The 16669-nt window shown below is 57.2% G+C and overlaps 3 protein-coding genes across 3 annotated transcripts; 2 read left to right on the plus strand and 1 right to left on the minus strand.

Annotated features, from left to right (window-relative positions):
* Positions 1-506: 506 nt before the first annotated feature.
* On the plus strand, positions 507-4625 carry POSPLADRAFT_1046803 (hypothetical protein; the record flags this gene model as incomplete). Its single annotated transcript, XM_024479123.1, is given in 12 exon segments — positions 507-600; positions 659-1374; positions 1394-1609; positions 1639-1817; positions 2077-2154; positions 2347-2684; positions 3127-3203; positions 3401-3479; positions 3612-3679; positions 3703-4141; positions 4249-4277; positions 4530-4625. The coding sequence occupies 12 exon segments, from the start codon at positions 507-509 to the stop codon at positions 4623-4625; spliced, it is 2409 nt and encodes an 802-aa protein (XP_024338184.1).
* A 630-nt stretch (positions 4626-5255) lies between these two features.
* Positions 5256-9109, minus strand: POSPLADRAFT_1144887 (hypothetical protein; the record flags this gene model as incomplete). The annotated part of the gene is made up of 14 exons (XM_024485738.1): positions 5256-5565; positions 5617-5818; positions 5889-6298; positions 6350-6430; positions 6602-6669; positions 6728-6922; positions 7007-7216; positions 7277-7456; positions 7504-7536; positions 7755-7849; positions 8431-8600; positions 8644-8866; positions 8900-8930; positions 9080-9109. The coding sequence occupies 14 exons, from the start codon at positions 9107-9109 to the stop codon at positions 5256-5258; spliced, it is 2238 nt and encodes a 745-aa protein (XP_024338185.1).
* A 189-nt stretch (positions 9110-9298) lies between these two features.
* Positions 9299-10358, plus strand: POSPLADRAFT_1107156 (hypothetical protein; the record flags this gene model as incomplete). Its single annotated transcript, XM_024483302.1, has 5 exons — positions 9299-9359; positions 9417-9420; positions 9481-9513; positions 9648-9684; positions 9891-10358. Coding segments are annotated over 5 exons (603 nt in total), but the record flags the coding sequence as incomplete, so codon positions are not given.
* Positions 10359-16669: the final 6311 nt, after the last annotated feature.

Raw genomic sequence — 16669 nt, forward strand, 5'->3', positions numbered from 1 at the left:
TATTCAGCTCGTGTACCTCGCAGTCGTCCTTACCGCCTCCTTTCCCCGCGCTGATGAGGACGGAGGGTGCTTCCACGCCATATATAACTTGAGGCACGCACACACTTGCGCCTGCTGAAGCCACCACATCTCAGCGCTCAGCGCTCAGCAGAGATTCGGAAATGAACGACGACGCTGCAATGGCGTGCGTGGGGCGCAAACACTCGAGCCGGATCTCGATCCTGCGGACTGTAAGGGGCGCTTAGCATTCATTCACAGGCTGTTGACCTGCCTTCAAAGACTGATGTGCCCGCAGCAGCATATTAGCACAGAAGGACGGAGGCACACCGCCTCGCGCTTGCATCGCAGCGGAGTCGACGTGTCCGGCCTGCATCAGGGAGCGGCGATCCTTCATTTGCACATGCCGATACAGGCCAGCGGGTATACACACAACAAGAATGCACCCGCGCCCGCCATCCACATCCACATCCACATCCATATCCACGTCCGTTGCTATATCCACAACCATGTCCGTTGATATATCCACATCCACGTCCATGTTGATCCCCAACTATGTGTTCATCTCCATCTCTGCCGTTTTGCGCACACAGCCTCTGACGAGTCACATCCACCCTCGTTGGCATCACCAGCGCGGCTGCCGCTCACAGCACCAGTGCAGCGCCGGCGCCGACGCCCGCGAGCGCGACGAGCACGCCCACGACGGTGCCCCGCTCCAGGCGCACCGCCGCGCCGGCGCTCTTGCTCGTTGACGCGCCGGACGACGCCGCAGAGGTAGCGGAGGATGCACCCGACGACGCTGCTGAGGCTGCAGAGGACGCTCCTGACGCGGAAGCTGCAGAGGATGCACCCGACAATGCCGCGGAGGCTGCAGATGATGCACTCGACAACGCCGTGAAGGTAGCGGAGGATACATCCGCCGACGCTGCGGAGGCTGTAGAAGATACGCTTGACGACGCCGCGGAGGCGGCAGATGATGCACTCGACAACGCCGTGAAGGTAGCGGAGGATACATCCGCCGACGCCGCGGAGGCTGTAGAAGATACGCTTGACGACGCCGCGGAGGCGGCGGAGGATGCACCCCACAACGTAGCGGGGGCTTCAGAGGACGCGCCGGACGACGCGGAGGCGGCAGAGGTCGCGCTCGACGACGCCGCAGAGGCTGCAGAGAATGCGCCCGACAACCCCGCGGAGGCTGCAGAGAATGTTCCTGACGATGCCGTAGGAGACGTGCCTGACGACGCTGCGGAGACTGCAGAGGACACATCTGACGATGCCTTGGAGGCTGCAGAGGTCGCAGCAGAGGTCGCGGAGGCGGCACCGGAGGAGGCGGACGCTGTGCATACATCAGCCGCGATGCACTATGAGAGGAGTGAGGTAGGATGGGAGACAGCAGCTATGGGGTATCGCTCCGAGGAGTGAGGGGCGAGGGGCGGGGGGAGTTAAGGATGGGGACAAGGGCGTACCGGCAGCACACTCTGCTGATTGGAGGGCGAGGGCGGCCTGCTGCTCGGCCGTGGTGCACTTGCTCGCGAGGCACTCGGCCGCCGCCTCCTGGAACGCGGTGGACGAGCATACGCAGGATATGTCCGTGCTGGCGGTCGCAGAACGTGTGCGTGAGCCGTCGCGCTGGATAAAAAGGGAAGGGGCAACAGCGGGGAACGGGAAAACGCACTAGCTGGAGCAGCTGCTCGAGGAAACGGCGCTCTGGAGGCAGGAGAGGACGCAAGGGTCGATGCCGCTGGTCTGGGCGGCGGCGGCGCCAAGGAGGGCGGCGAGGACAAGCGTCCTGACGAGCATCGTGTTTTGTTTTCAAGAAGGTTTGAGGGGATGGGCAGGGTAGGATGGAGGGGCTTATAACTGTCATAGGGACAGGTCACAGAGGACGGGAAGGCTCCGCGGGGTCGGTACCTGTGTCGATGGCTCTCAATCCTCGAACCCCGTGGGGCGCGTCATGCCTCGGAAAAGCAAGGACGGACATGGACGCCGATCACGGGCATCAGATCGAACCATGCGCATATGTCCCAGCACCGTTCTTCCTGCTGCTCCTGTGTCCGTCACCATGAGCATCGTCCACAGACGCCGTGTGTCCACAGCGGGATTATCGCCCGCCCAAACGGACATGTGGCTGGATCCACATCCACACCCACGCTGTTGGTACGTCAAGTTCAACTTCCATCAGGCTTCGCCCACATGGCCCGTGCTTCAGAGTCTAAACACGACGCCTGTGGTCCGTCTCAACCTCGCTCACCCCTACAGAAGCAGCCAGCACGTCATGGAAGCCCCTCTGCGTTCACACGTCCCATGCTCCTTGGCGCCCGCACATCCTTGCCGTCTCCTCTCGCGCAGTCGTCCGACCGTAAAACGCACACGCGATCCAGACCTGCCCCTGGATAGGGACAGAGTGTGTGCATCGCCTCTCCGGCAATCGCGTCGGGCGCAAATACTCTTCCTGATGACTCTCACCATCACCTTCGGTGCCAAATTCAGGTCTGACAAGGCATCCACGACCATCTTCCGTAGCCGGCCTGGGGCCTGCACGTCTCGCGTGCTGCAAAACCACCGTCAGAACTTTACATACATACGAAACATGGCTGACATCGGGCACGCCCTCTCGCCGACAATGTTGAATGCTGGAGCAGTTGTCTGCTTTCATGCTGGTCTCTCTCTGAACCTGTATGGCCCTAGTCCGTGTCCCTGGTCTGTGATCGTTTGCAAGCGCGGTTCTGTGTGCTGCCGGAATCGCTGATATGCTTTGTGATGCGGACCCGCGGTCCAACATCTTCACTTGTTGCCAACTTGCATGCTTACCGGCGTTCGTTATCCGTTGTCAACCGTCGCCGCCAACCGCGAGCTGTCCTGTAGTACAGGCCCTACGTATGCCGGCGGCATGTCTTAGGACCACGGCGAATCGTGCACATAGCTGGATGGATAAACGAAGACATGGGCGTCGGCCGCCGATACAAATTCATAGGCGTCATTGGCGCCCCAGCGAAATCCTCTTCGAGAACAGACAGCGTTGACTGGAAATGAGCCCCTTGGGTTCCGCCGCGTGCCGGTTCGTTTGACATACCATTGAGCAGATAAATATTGAGCTGGTCTCCATGCATGTAATACGCGTCGTACTAGTGACGGGTCAATTGTCCATCATCTCGCGACTCGCAAAAGTAGTGCATAACAAGGAGGTGGAAAGGCCAACACCGATCGTGGGTCTTGCTGTTCGGTATCTCCCGACACCAAGATTCGGATCTCGATCTCGACCTGGTTAATTAATCAAGCTCACGCTCATACCGCAACTAAGAATTCAAGACAACCGCCGAACTATGTGTACGAAAAGGCAGAATAGGGAGACCTCTAGCTGAGCCATTCAATTTTGTTGAAACACGCCGACCCGCGTGGTCAGGAACGAGCTCGAAAGCTCGGGCGCGCGAGTAGCCGGGGGCCGGAGGCCCCTATCGTAGTATATAACGATCCCGCGCGATGTACGTACCGCACGCGATTGTCCCTTACGGGCATCGCTACGCCCATGGACAAACGCGCCCCGCGCCGTTCGCACCGTTGTTCCAACAAATTGTAGTGACCCTTTTGGATCATATTGAATCAAGACTACTGAGTACTTCATTCGCTCTCCGTGTTCAGCACTTTCGCGCTCGAGCTCAAGAAGCGGAGGTATTACTGCTCAGTACGCACAGCCAACAGTGCCAGAATCATGGCAGCGGCCACCCACGCGCGACGAGCGCGCTCACGACCGTGCCCTGCTTCACACCCAACGTCGTCAGATCCGCGCCTCTGCTCGACGACGCGACGGAGGTCGCAGAGGGCATAGTGGCTGATGCGGCTGACGCGACAAGCCCGGCCGAGGATGCACATGGAGATGCGGCGGAGGTCGCAGATGCGGCACCAGAGGACTCAGGAGGTAGTCCCAGAGGGTACGCACGATCACTGGCAATGGCAGACAACCATCCAGCGCGCATGCTGGCGTACGGGGAGCGCAGAGTGGCGAGGAGCACCGGCGCCGCAATTCTGCAAATCGAGATTGCGTGTGGTGCCCTGCTCTCCCGCACATCTTTGCAAGCCTCGGAGTCGGAGTCGGTATGGCAAAGAGTGAGTATGGGTGCCGTAGCAGAGTCCGAACACCCTGTCCGTAAGTCCACGCAGGAAGCAAGGAGCCTACTAGCGAAGCACAGAGGACATACAGCTAGACGCCGTCTCAACGTGTACGGCGTGCGCCGCCCTGCCCACACGCTGCAGCTGCATATCTGTACTGCTTCGACCACTCTGTGAGTTGTCCTCAGCGCACGCTCGAGCCGGGGTTCGCTTGCTGCAGATGAGCGGTCGGTGTAACTCAGGAGGACATGCATAGACGGTGCTCCTTCTACCGTGTCTCCCGGTACGGACGCCCGCAGTTGCCAGCCATCCACCGCCGGGCAGCTGCAGGCCTCCAGGCAGACGATGCACGATACGGGCTCCCGGGGCGGCGGACAAGGGCAGGGGCCAGTCACCAGACGGACAAAGCGCTCTTCGCGACATAGGCTCGGTGGAAGGGGCTTGTGTGCGGGGCCCTGGTGCCTGTTAACGAACCAACAGCCGAGAAGCGCATCGCGGGCGTGGACGACGTCGCTTTCTGAGCTCAGAGCGGGCGATGGTGCCTCCGGGAGGACGCATCGCAGGAGCGCGCGCGCACTGCATCGAAGGCCAACATGCACGGCGAGGGAGACACGCGTCCGAGGGCTAGCAAGAATTAGCACCAGGGGCCGGCCGAACCCTCGCGAGTCCTGAAGCCGCCCTCAGCGTCCGAGCGAGCAATAAAGAGTTCAACCTGCGCGCGCCTACCCCCGCGCAGCTTTCCTTCCTCACACTCGGACAGCAAGATGAGGTCAGGGACAAGAACAAGGACGTAGCGGCAGCACACTCTGCTGATTGCAGAGCGAGGGCGGCGTTGTACAATTCCCCCAACATCAAGTATTGGGCCTACTGTTTAGCATCCCTTCTCTGTACCTGCGCTGGATATGACGTCTCTTCACGTCTACCCGGTCTTACTGAGATTGCAAGCTTACACAACTCTGGCAATCGCCTACAAGTTTAATTCAACGTCGCATGATAGACACGCGTCCATACCATCGCAAGACCGAGAGGGTAGAGCCTGAGCGTGAAGGAAAGAAGGATATTTGCATGGGAGACTTCCATGAAAATATGCCGAGATGCGTGCTCGTCCCCCGCATTCAACCACTCGTCGCTTCGCTTGAGCCACATGACATTCACCGCTCATCTCTAGCCAGCCCCATTGACTGCCAGTCGTTCTGAACGTCTCTATACGATGCCTTGATCATCTCGGCATGCTTCTCGGACCGTGGCTTGAATCCAACGGGGTAAATCTTCGGGGCAGCCACAAGCCCGTCCGTGAACGTGGCCTCGTCGTCGACATCAGGCAGTCTCACTTTGCCAGTCTTCGCATCCGACGCTGCGTAAAGGTCGAAGCCCCAGATGAGACGGGACAAAACAATGAACATCGACGCCTCTGAAACATATTTTCCTGGGCAGAAGCGTCTGCCCCACCCGAATATGTAGCTGAGCGGGACCCATCAGCAGCTGTCACTCCACAGCTCAGCAAGGACGTACTGGTCGCGAACATGGGTGTCCGGACCACTGGCCCACTCCAGCTTTCCGTTTGGATTGTAGAACCTCTCCGGCTTGAATGCGGATGGGTCAGGGTACCGAGCGGAATCCATATGGATGGCCCATATGTTCCCAATCACAATGGATCCTTTGGGGATGAGATGGCCATTGTAAATGTCGTCCTCTTCCGTCTTGTGCGGAACACCTTGATCACACCAGGTTGTGTGCATGCCGTTGTCAGTGCTTGGATGAGAACTCGCTGCCATCGCACTCACCCAAGGGAACCGGGGGTGCGCGTCGCAGCGTCTCCTTGATGCAGGCTTTGAGCCAGGGCAACCTATCCTCGTCTTCCCATTCGGGCATCCGGCTAGAGCCTACCACCGCGTCCATCTCCTCGTTAGCACGCTGCAGAGCTTCCGGGTTGCTAAGCATCAACAGTACGAATGAGAAGATCGCGGTTGAGGTTGTGTCTGAGCCAGCCTCGATGATTCCCGAGGCGGTGTATGTGACAAGCTTGTCGCGCATCCATCCTGCCGCGTCCTCTGTGACACCCTTTCCAGGCAGATCCTCGTGTCCCGCTTCGGCACGTGAACGCAGATAGGACTGAACGAATCCGTTGAGCCCGGAGCCGTCGAGCAAGGCAGTGCGGCTGTCAGAGAACAGCTTCCCCCAGAAGCCCATCTCCCTGTAGACTAGATTAGTATGTGGGACTTCGGATGATCAAAACGATAGTTACCATTCATGCATCTTCCTCCCCTCTTCTCTCCATGGGGCCAGAAAGTCGGGTAGTCGACGTAGGATAGGAAATACATCCACCCTACACGAATATCGTCCATGAGCGTCGCATTAACACCCAGGCAGTGGATCGCAACGCACAAATATCTCCCAGGTTGACTCACATGCGTGAAGTTAGACATAATATCATAGACTCTATGCCTAACAATTGTACGTCAGCAGTAAGATCGACAGTTACAACTCGCCGACATACAGCTCCGGATTGTCAACAATGCGATGGATACGACGGCCATACACAAGAGTCATCATTAGACTGGTCGTCTGTGTGACGAACGTGCTCAGCCTGCCGTCAGGTGAAGAGGGCTCTTCATTCGCTCACGTATCGTCTTATGATAGAGAACCAATGCCTCTCCGGCACCTTCCCGTGCGGTCCCTCGACGAAGTCCTCTGTGATGCTCGTCTCACCGTGACAGAGCAGGTCGTGCAATATAACACGGGACTCGAGGTCTTGTATCTTACGCATTTGCTTGGACGGGCCGGGGCCAAGAACGCCGTGAACATTCTTCCTGACAATCTGATTGACCACGGAACACAGCCCGCGCGGAGCGGCCGACGGGTGAGATCGAACCAGCGATGATGGAAGGCATGTCCGACAGACCTTCCACTCTCTTCCATACGGCATGAACAACATCTGCTGCTGGTCGCTCATGAGATCGAACGCGACGTGCGGGGACTCGCGGCTCGAATACTGCTTGCTGCGCGTCATGAGCAGCTCATCCGCCGCTTCGGAGCTGTTCAACACGACGATGCGCTGGCCGCCCAGGTTGACAGAGAAGACAGGGCCATATTTGTCCGCCCACTTCAGATACTGTGTGTCGGGTGCGTGAAATGGGGCGGGCGGAGCGGCGCAGGCAATCTATCACTATACCTGGGGGTAGGGGCGCATCGCATCCACTTGGAACAAGTTGCCGAAGAACGGAATACCACGAGGTCCAGGCGGTAAGGGCGCACGCCGAGTACCTTTGGCGTAGAAGAGCACTGTGGTGGCAAGTAAGACAACAGTGAGAATCGCCAGCTCATTGGGCGAGATGTCCATCTTTCTACGACGCTTTACCGATGGTGGCGAATACAGTCATAGTGTGCAGCACGACTCACATTAAGTAGTGGTGGGTGGTAGCAGTCATGGGGCTGACGGGCCGCACGCAATCATTGACTGGTAAACAGCATGACAGATGGTGTTGAGCCGTCGTTTCGAGAACTTGTATATGCCGAATACCATCGGTCTGACGTTGGTTCGTTCATACAAAGAAGACGTCCAGAGAGCCGGCGGCAAAGCGTGCATCAGATACATGACGCACCGTCAGCAAGAAAGACTCAGCGTTAATCAGCACAGAACACCCGCGTACCGTCTTATCCGAGATGGACCCAAACCCTGGCATGTATTCCCCATGGTGTGTATGCCGGCGGAATGTCCCAGAACCACGGCCCATCGTGCGCATAGCTGGATGGAGAAACGAAGACATGGATGTCGGCCGCCGGTGCAAATCAGAGGGTGTCATCCGTGCCCAAGCGAGCTTCTTATCGAGGACAGACGACCTTGATTACAAATGAGCACCTTGACTTCTGTGGCTATCCGCGTGCTGGTTCGTCGAGAATACTATGGAGCAGATAACTGAGCGGTCTTGTCTCCACGCGCGTGAAACACGTCTTACTAGTGGCGAAACAATTGACCATGTTCTCGCTGATCGCATAGGTACGGCCCAATGATATGAGACGCACATAGAGGCTAGCACAACTCAGGGAAAGTGCGTAACAGGGGGCGTAAGTCTCGCTTTTCGGCATCTCCCGACACCAGGTTCGTAAGATTCCGATCTCAATCTCAACCCGGTTAACCGATCAAGCGTAAGCTCATACTGCAGCTAAGAGTAATACACAATCAACGGCACAATAGACGATGTCCTAACCCAACCCTGCAGCAAACCTACTCAATCACGAGAACTTAAGACTGTCGAGTGCAACGAAAAGTAGCATCCTGCCGTCGGTAGATGTATCCACACTCCGCTCGCTGAGTCGCTCTCCCACCGTGTTCTTCGCCTTCGCGCTCCAGCTCAAGAAACGGAGGTATTGTCACCCAGTACGCATAGCCAACAGCGCCAGCCTCGCGGCCACGGCCACACACGCGAGCGCAACGACCACGCTCACGACCATGCCCTGCTTCACACGCAACGGCCAACATCGTCGTACCCGCGCCCCTGCTCGCCGACGAGCAATCGTAGAGAGCACATGCTGGCGTACGGGCCGCGTAGAGTGGGAGACGCCCTGCTCGCCCACTGCAGCCGCATGTCTGTGCTGCGGCCTGCTCCGCCCACGCCGTGGCCCGTGAGCTCGTCCCAGCTCACGCTCGAGCCGGGGTTGACGCACCGCGGATGCGCAGGGAGAAGAGCACCATGGGCGTGGACGACGTCTCTGCCTGAGCTCAGAGCGGGCGATGGTTCCTCCGGGGTAGGGCGCGGTGAATCTGGTTACCTTAATCAGCAGCGACCTGATTTACCAGTTAATGACCAGTAGATTAACCGGTAATGCTGAATGACAAAGGAATTCAGCTAACACCAATAACACACATTGGGGCATATGTAAGCTGATCATTGAAAAGAATGCTTCCGCACCGCACAAGGCAGGAGACACTCTATATTTGTCGATGTCTTTATGTTTGTTTGACATTTGTTCTCACATGTCCTTGCTGTCTGTCACGAGTTGACATGGCGTCTAGCCATTTTTTTAATTTTTTCCTTTTTGCGGGCTCGAACCTGCAACCTCTGTACTACATGCCTGATATGGACACGTCGTTATCTACTGTACGATAAGATTAGATGGGGCGGCAGCGCACGGCACAGCTCGGGCTCCGCTGACACAGCCGCTCTGACTCACCGGCCCCCGGGGCCGCGTCGGCATGCTGTGCACGGACCAGCTGCGCACGGACCAATGCGCACGACCTGCCCTAATCTCCCCATGTATATAAGCCGGCCTCTGCTGCCCTAGGGACCTCAGTTTCGACCTCTTGTCCCTAGGTCAGTAAGCCCATCCTGTATTCTTTTTCTTACTTAAACTAACTAATACATTTCTTGTCCCTAGCCTTAGGTTTGAGCCTCGCTCACCATCGCTTCGGTAAGAACCAGTCGGACGCCCCTCGCTTCCAGATATTCCCCTGTCGCTCGACCTCAAGTCGCGACATTAGGTCGAAACTCCACAAAGCGACCGGCGTTCTCTTGGAACCCCACACTCACTTTCCTTTCCCATAGGTCGGGTGGTGCGCACCCATACGGTACACTACGATACGTAGATAGCCTACTATACATCGCCAACACTAGAGAAACGAACTCTTCAGTACCTGCGCTTCAGTGAGCGGTACTTGTCCTCACGGACACGTAGCCTTGGTTCCTGCTGCATAATAGTCAAAAGCAGTATTGGGCCCTACGTGAACTGCGAATCTCAGTGTCATCTCGGGCGCCGTAACGTAAGCTAGTGTAGTACGGCCATTTTAGTACGCGCACCTCCCCGTCCTCCCCCCATCCAACGTGGCTGCCTGCCAAGGCCAAGTTCACGCATTCGACTCTCAGGACCTCATCGACGTCTACATCCCAGACGGTCCCGAGACTATCATCTACCGTTGCGAGCAGCAACCGTGCCCGAACCGAACCCCCCGATCGATCCCAGAAGACTATCCGCGCTACAAAGCGATCCGACGAGCGCAACACCCGCTCGGACCCCGGAGCACCCTTGCATCTCGATCTGCCTCGCGGCACTCTCGCCCTGTCTCCCCTAGCTCCCGCCTCCCTCAAACTGTTGTCACCGATCCAGGTCAAGCGCGAGGAGATCTCCCTCCAGACCCTGCGCCAGAGTCTGAGCCTGAGGAGGGTGAGGGTGAAGAAGGAATCTCGGAGTCCGAGTCCGAGGATTCTGTTGGGTCCGCCTCGCCGACAGCACTCGCCCCCACGTCAGCAGTCCCTGACGTACGTGACACCCCCGCCGAACTTCCTTCGGCGCCTTCACCGCCGACTCCGCCGAGAGGCCGCTCGAGCACTCGCTCCTCTCGAAGTTCGACCAGCGGAGGGCCACCACAGCCGCCTCCGCCCCCGCAGCGTCCTCCATCCCCCCCGACGCCGATAATGTCCTCTCCCGCCGCCGCACCCGACAAGGAGACCCTGAAGCTCCTCCTCCCCCTCCGCTATGACGGCAAAACCGTCATCGAATGCGACAGGTTCCTGTCGCAACTACGTATCTATTGGCTGATCAACACGTCGTTGACAACTATTGAGCTCAAGGTACAAGTTGCGCTGAGCCTGCTCGATGGCGATGCCCGTGCCTGGGCCACGCCTTACTTCGCCCAACTTGCGTCGGTGCAGATGGGTGTACAAGGGGTTACAACCCCCTTCAGGAACGAAGCGGCCTTCACCGCTGCCTTCAAGGCTCGCTTCGGTAATCTCGACGACGCGGCAGCAGCACAAGTAGAGCTGGCGAAGCTCTGCGCGGACAAGTCGGTCCGCGAAAAACGCACCGCCGCGGAGTTCTCCGCGCTGTTCAAGGGTCCGGCGGATCGCTCTGGGTATGGGGACCTGGAGCTACGCGACAAGTACCTGAGCGGCATCCCCTCCCGCGTCTATCGAAAGATCGAGCTCGAGACCTTCACCACGTGGCGAGCCGCTGAAAAGCGAGCCACTGAGGTCGAGCAGATCCTCGACATCAGCCGGGCCCGTCGGCCCGAGTTGAACAACTTCTTCTCGGCCCGAGGTCGAGGTCGCAGAGGGGCACGTGGTGGTGCACCCTCAACACACGCAGTTTCGGCCAGCATCAATGCGGCCGTCGGAAAAGGAGACTTCCCCGGCACGTGCTTTGGCTGCGGGAAGCAAGGGTACCGTCGTTTCGAGTGCCCTAACTGTAAGGATAAACCTTACACAAAACGCGCCGACGCGCGGGCTACGGTTGCCTCGGGTTCCACCCAGGCAGCGACAAGCGCCCCCGTCGCTTCATCCTCGGCGAGTATAAGCGCCGCTTCAGCGAAATCGGAAAGTTCCGAGCTGGCGGACTTAATAGCACAGATGAAGTCGATGCGTGAGGAGTTGGAGCACTATCGAGCGCTCAAAGAAGAGTCTTTTTGATCCGGTCCGCGCTTCGTGCCGCACGCGTCGGGCCGCGTAATAATAATTTGTACAATGTATTGGCAACTGCGAATGTGTACGAGTTGGACCACGGGTCCCAGCATTTCCACATCCCGGTACGCCTCCAAGGAAAAAGACGGCACAAGGACATAATCGCTATGGTGGACAGCGGAGCCACCACGAAGTTTATCAACAAGCGATTCATAGTAGAAAATAAGGTGCAAACGCGGAGGTTGAAGGAACCAATTCCGCTATACAATATCGACGGCACCCTCAATAAAGATGGAAGCATCTCAGAAGTAGCAGTACTACAGATGCGAATAGGAGAACACGTCGAGAAGACGGTGTTTACGGTCACGGACATCGGTCCAGAGGATGTGATCGTCGGGTTGGATTGGCTACGCGAGCACAACCCCGAAATAGATTGGGAGAAGGGCTCCCTCAAATTGTCGCGATGCCCTGAAACGTGCAGTGCCAGGAGGGCTGGCCGAATGGAGCAAGCAGCGACTGTGCGTGATACGGGGGTCAGGCCCACGGCGCGCAGGCGTTCGCCGAAGTCCAAACGGTCGGTGATAGGTGCCTGCCGGAGTCAGGTACTCCCGGACTTCGAACCCGAAGAAGATCCGGTGGAAATAGAGTGGGATGAGGCCGATTTGATCGAAGCCTGGGAGCAAGGTGTCACGCTTCCCGGCGCTCCTCAGCTGTTCGTTGCGGCAGGACATACATACTCCCAGCTGTTCGCGGAGGAAGAGATCAAGAAGAAGGTCGTTAAAACCGCCGAGGAGTCGGTGCCTAAACAGTACCACGAGTTCCTGAATGTCTTCTCCAAGGAAGCATCAGAACGGTTACCCGAAAGGAAGCCGTACGATCATGCGATCGAACTCGTGCCCGGCTACTCGACCTTCCATTCGAAGGTATACCCGTTGTCGAACAACGAGCAGGAGGAATTGGACAAATTCCTAAAGGAGCAGTTAGCGAAAGGCTACATACGGGAGTCGAAGTCACCAATCTCGTCCCCCTTCTTCTTCATCAAAAAGAAGGAAGGGACACTTCGACCCGTACAGGACTACCGCCGATTGAATGCGATCACGGTCAAAAATCGTTACCCCTTGCCGTTGATCGCCGAGATGGTGGATAAGCTCCGCGGCGCTACACTCTTCACAAAGTTCGACGTCCGATGGGGATACAATAACGTTCGGATCAAGGCCGGCGACGAATGGAAGGCGGCCTTTGTGACCAACCGAGGATTGTACGAGCCCTTGGTGATGTTCTTCGGTCTCACCAATTCCCCTGCGACCTTCCAGGCAATGATGAACGAGATATTCCACGATCTCATCGTTGGTGGCAAGATCCTCGTATACCTGGATGATATACTCATCTTCTCCACCAATAAAGAGGAGCATGAGAAGGTCACACGCGAGGTTCTGCGCCGCCTTCAGGACAACGATCTGTTCCTGAAGCCTGAGAAGTGTGAGTGGGACGTTCCCAAAGTCGACTACGTCGGCTATGTGTTCGGTGGCGATGAGGTAGCGATGGATCCCGCGAAGCTGAAAGGAATTAATGAGTGGCCGGTACCCCAGAACAAAAAAGATGTCCAGAAGTTCCGGGGGTTCTCCAACTTCTACCGCCGCTTCATCAAAGACTTCGCTAAGATCTCACGACCACTCGACCGGCTCACAGGGAATGACCCATGGCATTGGGGCGAGGAAGTGCAGCACGCCTTCGACGAGCTCAAGCGGCTCTTCGCGACGACTCCAGTCCTAGCACTGTACGATCCTAACCGAGAAACGCGCATTGAGGTTGATGCCTCAGGCTACGCCACTGGCGGCATGTTGATGCAGAAGCAGGACGACGGCAAATGGCACCCTATTGCCTTCAGATCTCACGCTATGGACCCTGCCCAGCGTAACTACGAGATCTACGATAAGGAGATGCTTGCGATTATCGAGGCACTAGATGATTGGCGCCACTATCTCGAAGGGTTACCCAATCAGTTCGAGATCGTAACCGATCACAAGAACCTCGAGTACTGGCGCACGTCACAGCACCTCACGTGTCGTCAAGCGCGATGGTCGCTGTTCCTGGCTCGCTTCGACTTCCGCATCACGCACAAGGCCGGGACGTCCAATGGAAAGGCTGATGCCCTGTCGCGTCGATCAGACCATCAGATCGGCGATGAGGACGATAACACCGATCAGGTGGTTCTCAAGCCAGAGCGCTTCCGCATCGCCTCCGCCAGGCGCGGTCATGCCTCGGTGACGGCCGATCAGTCGCTTCTGAAGCGCATCAGGGAATGTTCGGAGAAGGATCGGGAGGTGGCCGAGGCACTTGAAAAGGTGCAGGACCTCGGGCCGCCCCGGCTGCAAAGGGGTTTTGAGGAGTGGAATGCCGAACAAGGGCTCCTGCTGTTCCGCGGGTGCGTGTACGTCCCGAAGAATGCGGAGCTCCGGCGGGATATCGTCAAGATCCACCACGACTCGCCGATCGCCGGTCATGGCGGCCGTGCCAAAACCCTGGAGCTCGTGTCGCGGAATTACTGGTGGCCTGGGATGTCCAAGTTTGTCAATGAGTACGTAAGCACCTGCGACGTGTGCAACCGTACCAAGACATTCCCAGCCAAACCCCAGGGCCCGCTGAAGCCGAATGAGATCCCCGAGCGCCCGTGGCAGATCATCACGACCGATATGATCGTCGGCTTGCCGAAGTCTGATGGATTCGACTCGATCCTGGTCACCGCCGACCGCTTCACAAAGCAGGTCCACTTTTCAGCCTGTCATGAGACCCTGACGGCAGAAGGTGCGGCAGATCTGTACATCCGCGATGTGTTCAAGCATCATGGGGCCCCGGCCAAGGTCATATCAGATCGAGGTCCCCAGTTTGCTTCGAAATATCTCCACGCGGTGTACAAGGGACTTGGGATCGAGCCGGCGCTGTCCACAGCGTTCCACCCCCAGACAGATGGCCAGACCGAGCGCTGGAATCAGGAGATCGAGCAGTACCTGCGTGCCTTCACAAGCCACAGGCAGGATGATTGGGCGAAGCAGTTGCCGCTCGCGGAGTTCGCACTGAACAACCGAGTTCACTCCGCGACCGGGCATTCCCCTTTCTTCCTGCATCAAGGGTACAATCCTGAGATCCAAGTGCGGATCAATCCGATGTCTGCGATGCCTGCGGCCGCTGATCGGCTCAAGATCCTGAAGGAGATTCGCGATGATACGCGCTCTGCGCTCGAGCTGTCGGCCGAGCGTATGAAAGTGTACTACGATAAGCACGTGCAAGAGGCACCGGTCTTTGCGCCGGGGGACAAGGTCTGGCTTGACGCTCGGAACCTTAAGCTGAAACAGCCGAGCAAGAAGCTCAGTCCCAAGCGCCTCGGACCTTATGCCGTGCGGCGAAAGCTCGGAGACCTGGATTACGAATTAGTCCTGCCAAAGTCGGTGCCGGTGCACCCGGTATTCCATGTCTCCTTGCTTAGCAAGTACACGCGTAGCGATATCCCGGGCCGGGAGCCGGAGGAGCCACCTGCAATCGAGGTTGAGGGCGACGAGGAGTACGAGGTTGAGCGGATCAAAGATTCGAGGATCTTCCGGCGTCAGCTGCAGTACCTCGTCAAGTGGAAGGGTTATGACGACTCGCATACGTCATGGGAACCGGCGCGCAACGTTACCAATGCGCCGGCCCTCATAGCCGACTTCCACCGAAAGAATCCAAACGCCTCTCGTCGACTCAACGCTGCTACCTTTGGTGGTCTCAACTTCCAGCCGATGCCTTTGCCATTGACTGAAGCATGCTGCCGCTCCGGGTGGGAGATGGGCAAGGGCGCCTCGCATGAGGTCATGCGCCGTTGAGGGGGGGGTAATGTCACGAGTTGGTACGGCGTCTAGCCGTTTTTTAATTTTTCCTTTTCGCGGGCTCGAACCCGCGACCTCTGTACTACCTGCCTAATACGGACACGTCGTTATCTACTGTACGATAAGATTAGATGGGGCGGCAGCGCACGGCACAGCTCGGGCTCCGCTGACACAGCCGCTCTGACTCACCGGCCCCCGGGGCCGCGTCGGCATGCTGTGCACGGACCAGCTGCGCACGGACCAATGCGCACGACCTGCCCTAATCTCCCCATGTATATAAGCCGGCCTCTGCTGCCCTAGGGACCTCAGTTTCGACCTCTTGTCCCTAGGTCAGTAAGCCCATCCTGTATTCTTTTTCTTACTTAAACTAACTAATACATTTCTTGTCCCTAGCCTTAGGTTTGAGCCTCGCTCACCATCGCTTCGGTAAGAACCAGTCGGACGCCCCTCGCTTCCAGATATTCCCCTGTCGCTCGACCTCAAGTCGCGACACTTCTGTATTCTTTCTTATCTTGACTAATATATTCACTTGTCCCTAGCCTTAGGTTTGAGCGCTGCTCACCATCGCTTCGGTGAGACCCAGTCGAACGCCCCTAGCTTTTTAGGTTTTCTCTGTCACTTGCCCTCAAGTCGCAACACTGTCCCATCCTTTTCTTGGGTGTTTGTGTTCTGTTTGATGGTGTCTGTCACAGTTTCCCTAATTTTACCTAATTTTTCCGCTATTTCTGCGGACATATCAAAGGGTATAGGGACTTATCCATACTTATCCGTCCGCATATGGGTATAGCTGCATATCTAAGGGGTTATCCGCTTAAATAAGCGACACATGATCTTGTTCTGGACACATCAGGCTGGACTCTGATGCTGGACCTTTTCTAGATAGAAACCAGACTCCTTCTGGACCATGACATCATTCTGACATCATAGGTAGGAGCTAGGCTCAGGCACTAGGCCATAGGCTGGTCAATTCTGGACCCTAGGCCCAGGGCAGGGCAGGGCCAGACTATGACATCATATATGACATCATAGAGCACATGATACTTAGTAATCCTTACCCAGCTAGGTACCAGGGGTCCATTACCGGTCCCTGGGGGGTTTTCCCTCATGTATATAAGACAGCATCCTGGGGCACCCTGTCCCCCAGTTCTATTCACTTCGTTGTTGCGCTTAACAGCATTACCTCCCCATACTTAAGTGCTATTATCTCCCCCCCTCAATATCAAGCTATAAGGTGGGTTTGTAGGTTTTGTGATAGTTGAATAGAACTGCTTTAAGGTGCACTGGGCCCTGGCAAGGGTCCCTTGCTACCTGCTT

This window comes from Postia placenta (assembly GCF_002117355.1).
Source record: "Postia placenta MAD-698-R-SB12 unplaced genomic scaffold POSPLAscaffold_8, whole genome shotgun sequence".
Taxonomy (NCBI): Eukaryota; Fungi; Basidiomycota; class Agaricomycetes; order Polyporales; family Adustoporiaceae; genus Rhodonia; species Rhodonia placenta.